This window comes from Mizuhopecten yessoensis, unplaced genomic scaffold, assembly GCF_002113885.1.
Source record: "Mizuhopecten yessoensis strain PY_sf001 unplaced genomic scaffold, ASM211388v2 scaffold10945, whole genome shotgun sequence".
NCBI lineage: Eukaryota > Metazoa > Mollusca > Bivalvia > Pectinida > Pectinidae > Mizuhopecten > Mizuhopecten yessoensis.
The window spans coordinates 304,776-311,258 of NW_018408800.1; the positions used below are offsets into that span (position 1 = coordinate 304,776).

The 6,483-nt window shown below is 35.1% G+C and overlaps 1 protein-coding gene across 1 annotated transcript; it reads right to left on the reverse strand.

Moving 5' to 3' along the window:
• Positions 1–709: 709 nt before the first annotated feature.
• Positions 710–6,483, reverse strand: LOC110463915. Its single transcript, XM_021518854.1, has 3 exons — positions 6,368–6,483; positions 4,644–4,661; positions 710–1,065 (listed from the first exon to the last, which is right to left on the reverse strand). Exons 1-3 carry the CDS (start codon positions 6,399–6,401, stop codon positions 710–712), a joined length of 408 nt encoding a protein of 135 aa, XP_021374529.1. The 5' UTR covers positions 6,402–6,483.

The window sequence follows — 6,483 nt, forward strand, 5'->3', positions numbered from 1 at the left end:
TAGTCTTAGGTAGTCTGTCATATGAGGTAGACATGTCCTGGGAGTGTTCATGTCCTCCTTTAGTCTTAGGTGGTTTGTCATATGAGGGAGAAATGTTGGAACAATCCTGGGAATGCCCATGTCCCCCTTTAGTCTTAGGTGGTCTGTCATATGAGGGAGACATGTCCTGGGAGTGTTCATGCCCTCCTTTAGTCTTAGGTGGTCTGTCATATGAAGGAGACATGTCCTGGGAGTGTTCATGTCCTCCTTGAGTCTTAGGTGGTTTGTCATATGAGGGAGAAATGTTGGCCCAATCCTGGGAATGCCCATGTCCCCCTTTAGTCTTAGGTGGACTGTCATATGAGGGATACATGTCCTGGGAGTGTTCATGTCCTCCTTTAGTCTTAGGTGGTCTGTCATATGAGGAAGACATGTTGGAACAATCTTTGGAATGCCCACGTCCTCCTTTAGTCTTAGGTTCCTTGTCATTTGAGGGAGACAGGTTGGAACAATCCATGGAATGCCCATGTCCTCCTTTAGTCTTAGGTGGTTTGTCATATGAGGCAGACATGTCCTGGGAGTGTTCATGTCCTCCTTTAGACTTAGGTGGTCTGTCATATGAGGAAGACATGTTGGAACAATCTTTGGAATGCCCACGTCCTCCTTTAGTCTTAGGTTCCTTTTCATTTGAGGGAGACAGGTTGGAACAATCCATGGAATGCCCATGTCCTCATTTAGTCTTAGGTGGTTTGTCATATGAGGGAGACATGTCCGGGGAGTGTTCATGTCCTCCTTTAGACTTAGGTGGTCTGTCATATGAGGTAGACATGTCCTGGGAGTGTTCATGTCCTCCTTTAGTCTTAGGTGGGCTGTCATATGAGGGATGCATGCTGGAATAATCCTGAGAGTGTTCATGTCCTCCATTAGTCCTAGGTGGTCCCATAGGAGGAATTGAAAGTGAGAGGCCACTCATTGTTCCACCAACTTGAGTTTTGGTTGGATGAATGGATGCGGGATATGACTCTGTGCTAAATGGAGGTCTGTTTGTTGAGACTCGCATCGGGATCGTTGCATGTGTCCACGGCACTACAAAGTGAAATACTATCAGGATCACGTAGGCCCTTGAACACGTGTTACTGTATCCTAAAAGGGACACTTTGGTATTGTGTCAAACGGGTTTCTGATTAAATTTGTTCTCCAAACTAGCATTAGCTTTGATAAAAAAACCTTTTGAAAATGATATCAAAATAAATAGAGTCGTACGGCACTTCATTTACGAAAGTTTTGTTTTAGTCATTATGCTTACCTTTAATTTGTCCATGTAACGATAAATACTAGACAATAAAGCGTACATACAGTTAAATTGTCAGAAAAATATCATCAAGTGAAACCTGCATGTATAAAAGTACTTCTTTGCATTGCATGGCAGTTTTAGGCCGTTTTCCCACAAGTGTCCCGTTTTGGGTACAGTGACGTTACAGTGTCCATTGACTATAATGAACGAATCCTGTCACACACACATTTTAATCAAATAGTCCAATTACACTCATTGGTTATGATGAACGATGTCTGTCGCACTCATATATAAGAACGAACTAGTGCAATAAAAGTACGTGTGTTAACATGAACAAGGCATATCACACCTAAATAAAAGAATGAACAAGACCATTCACACACACATGCTAGAATAAAATAGTTGTGTCACCCTTTAGAATGAACTAGGTATATGATACAAATGTGATAGAATGAAATATGCAAATGACATGTGTTGGAATCACGTACATGGTACATCTAATAAGCACATGTGTTAAATTTAATAACTATACCACACACCTATGATCAAGAACGAACTAGTCCTATCACATGCGCATGTGTTAGAAGGATATATGCCTATCACAAACACGTGATAAACTAATATTTAGTTGAAAGACTGTTCATCGGCACAATGATTCGTTCAGTTGGTACACGATTACGAATTTATATCACAATTTGAATATACATTTGCATCTGGTGAAAACACTACAGCCATTGAAATCGTTTGAGTTGAAATGAATGTAATTCTAAATCGACCACAACATATTTAAAGCAGCTTTTTTTTTTTACAACAGGATAAACATTTCAATTGTAAACCTTTACACAGACGGACATAGTGTTATTTATTGTTACAAGTATATACACAGTTACATCCTGTTATAACAAAATGGATACCAACAAAGTTCTTGACTGGACTGTTACCGGTATGGATAACAAAATGGTTTATACAAAATACAAATTTAGTGTAAGATTCGAACGCAACCCTACTAAAGTGTAAATCACCTCAAAAGTGTTTACGTCTCTCGTTTTACATCAAAACATCATATGTGACGTAAATCAGCTTTCTCTTAAAAGCAATATTTGATATCTTGCTTCAACAAAAATAACAACGGATTCAAGTACTTACACGTTGATTTAGTCTTCCTAAGTAAGATCAATTTGACGTTAAGTTTAGCTATCCGATTGAGAAATAGCTAAGTCATTTAGCAGTCTCATATTAAATAAAAGAATAATGTTTGTAAGAAGGATACATGATAGCGTATTCTGCACATGATGCTTATAACATGTCAAGCTCATTTGATCTGTTTATACAAGTTACAGGAACGTCATATTATTATTTTTTATGTTTTCGACTGGCCCTTACCATCATGATGTAAGACAGGCGTGAATTGCAACAGCTAACAAAAGGGGAAAGAATAGCTCCACAGGATATCTGTATATAAATGAACATCAGATAAGTAGCAATTTCCTATCATTCTGTTTGGTTACAAAAGATTGACATGTTATAATATCAGTAAACTATTTTTATGAAGGCATCGGCCATAATTTCTCATTGCAGACTAAGCAATATTCGTTCTGTATTATCTTAATGAACAGGGCCCAGTTGTTCAAAAGAGGATTAGCTTAATAACTGTTTAACGACATTTTTTGATAAGAACGCAGCACACATATTGTATCACGTCACGCTTAAACACATAACCGTTATATCAAATTCATAACAAAGTGGAATGTTAAAACAAGCATTGTTATGAGGTCCCAGCGGGAGGCACTACTTAGTATATCTCATAGACTCAAATGAAAAGCACACCTGCATATGCACACACACACGCGTTCACATGCAACAAGAAGTATGATGCAGGCCGTTACTCAACTTTACACGTGTACATAAGTAATTATTTCATTTCGTATTGCTCAAATTAAATACATTTTATTCAGTATTGTTCACATTTTATCAAAAGCTGAAAGAATTTATATTTGCATTTTTCTGTAACTTTTCTTAATGAAACGCTTTCTTAATTATGTATTATATTCAGATTGAATTGAAAATGAAATGCATGCTCAATATCGCGCTGCTACTATGTTTTTGTTAAATATGGTTGAAGACATCACTTGGGAGATGAAATTAGCTGTTCTTATAATTCTTGTAAAACTCACATTCTAAGTTTGATAATAATTTAATTTTCTATCATTTCCCGATAACACAACTGTCTTCAGAATTTAACTTACTCCAAACATCTAATATCTTACTTTCAAATTCAGTTTTCATAATTCAAAATACATCAAAAATATAAATTGAAATAATACGTAGTCGTGTTTAAAAAATAACATGATTTTTCTTGTACACTTATGATTGGTATCCTTAAGTCTTACTTCTATTTGCGCTCGTTTGCCATGGTACTATGTCTGCTTTCCATTAAAACAAATATTAATAAACCGAAGTAATTAAAGTCATAAATTACCTTCTAAAAATCCGTTAAAATATCATTTATTTTCCTCAACAATATAGTACTTATTTAGCTTTATTAAGTGTTGATTCACATCTTTAAACACTAAGTGTAAAATTGCGTCTCATAAAGCGAAATACAGTAAAAACATCAATCATGTCATATTTATTACTGTATACTATAATTGATTTATGAAAAATTAAACAGTTTATGCAAAAACTAATAACTAAACCATCTAGTATAATTTGATATATAACCAACAGAGGTCATTGTTTTTAGTGCCTCCGCTAGGGGTCGAATCTGGAACCTCTGGTTTAATACAAAAGGAATGTTAGAGCATTCTTCCTAATCGAGAAGGTGGAAAACAGCTAGAAGTTTACCAAGGTGAAATATGACATTGTAAAACATCGATAATTGATTGAATTCAGCTTGTAAACAAGCATTAAAGTTCTTTTTCTAAAAGCGGATTCTAAAATAACATGTTTACGCAATCGATATATAAATAAACATGGTAATCTTGCTAGTAAAATACATGTGCTAGATAAAAGTTACATACATATTGATGCAATCGACATATATACAATGTAAGGTTATATCACAGTTTAACAGTTATCTTAGTTAAGAGTATCATAGAATGCATAAAGTTTCATGCAAAGATATTTCATCAATTAAATGGCATGTGCCTAATATACATACATGCTAATATAGCAAACAATAAAAATTGACATAGTTATATGCTAATATAGCATAATCTAAAATATTGATTTAATTATTTAATTAACTATCAGTCCTTTTTCCAAAACTTATTTGAAATACACTCCACTGAAAAATGTGAAACACAATCTTATCTTCGCCATGTTACAATACATATTTTAATTTCGCTCTGACAAATAATAAAATACATACCTTGGACACCAAGCACCACTGCAAGGAAAAAACAGTATTTGATTCACTCAGTTATTTTAGCGTATTCGCAACCAATTAGTATTTTCTCCTTGAGCTTATTTATATCATTAAATGTCAATAATCCGTGCCAGTTAACAGACGAAGAGAACATTATGTGAATCGAAAAAGACAAGGCAATCACTGATACCGATAGTTTCGAAAGGAAATGTCCCTGAAGTTGAGAATGTGAAATGATCTACTTACAATGGTCACCTTAAAATTACGTTTGTTTTCATGTGTGCAGTGGGTAAATCTTTGTGAAATACAAGTCCACTCAGAAAAGAGAAGTCATATATATAAACTATTGTTTACCCGGTGTTACTATAATTTACACTACGGTAATGGAATGCCCGATACGCAATACGGAAATGACGACAGGAAAATACGACAAGAAAAACATGTGTATTACGAAGGGTGGAAAGTCCTGAAGATATGGTTGTTAACAACTGCAAATTTTGGAAATAATTTTGATTGTTTTGCTTTTCATTTAGTAAAAACCTGAAATGCTATTTTGCTTCAAAACTCTTTAATTGTTTTTAATCAAAACCTCTATCATCTTTTCTCACTATCTTGTATTTACCCCTTTGTATATATTGACACGGACTTAGATAGCAAGGACTTAGTCTAATCTAATTCCGTGATATTGATATCAAGTTTTATAGAAACAAATGTATTTAAGATGACGCCATTATGGAGAAAACATAAATGTAACAAAAACCAATCATTACATCATTACATATACTAGGAATTGAACTAGGCAGGGTCCAAACACGACATATTTTGAATAGTGGTCAATGATGTCAAAGGGGCGATTAGTCCTTACGACTAAATTACGTTTCAGTACAAGCTTTGTTAAAGGCTGTTATTGTAACGGCGTATTGCTCATTTAACGGTTGAATCTTGCCTCTGTTGATCTCATGATGCATTGAGTTTGTCTTAAGAATGGAATTAAAAAATAATAAACTCTTTTTCCTCGAAAGATTATTCAATGGCCCTGTGTAATATAATTCATCTATTATATACCTAAGTCTAGGTGATAATACGTTTCTCGCCGAGAGAGTGAGTCGAGTATACATAATTATGTGTTTTTTTTGTCAGAACTACATCCTCGATATCCAGGGGTTATGCTCACTAAAAAAAAGTGACCAATCGCTAGGCTGTCCTTTGAAGATTACAAAGGAGCTACACTCGACTTCAAAGCCTGTCGAGTTTTACCGACCGCGAGATTCGTTTGATGTACATCAAAGGATCGAACTGGTCTTCTTGTCTCATCAACAACGTGGCGCACACTGAGCCTTCAATTTGGCTATGGCATATTCCAGGGGTGCAGAGAGCGAAAGTGAGCATAACCCCTGGATATCGAGGATGTAAAAACTAAGGGAACCCTTTGAAGTCGAAGCACGGTCAAGCTACTTCATCATCAAATGTTTTTCACCACCTTTGGTATCTTAAAAATAATGAAATTGCTACTTTTGGCTAATAGGTAAAAATGTGTTATTCTTCTTTAAAACTGAGAATTAGAAAACTAGTTAAAAGAACACTTTTTCTTAACACGACCAAGAGTATTAACTTATTTCAAGCTCAGTCAAGCCTCTACCGTCTCCCCCTCCTTGTATTAGACAATACTAAACGTTATTGGTACGAAGACTTTTATTTAATAAAGCAAATTAATACAATTAACTTACCTCCGTAAAGGAGAGCACAACAAAACCACGCCATTGTGTAATTAATCCCTGACCAGCAGGGACTTTTTCAGTTCACATATAATTATAAGCAACGGAAACTTTGTTCATATCCAACA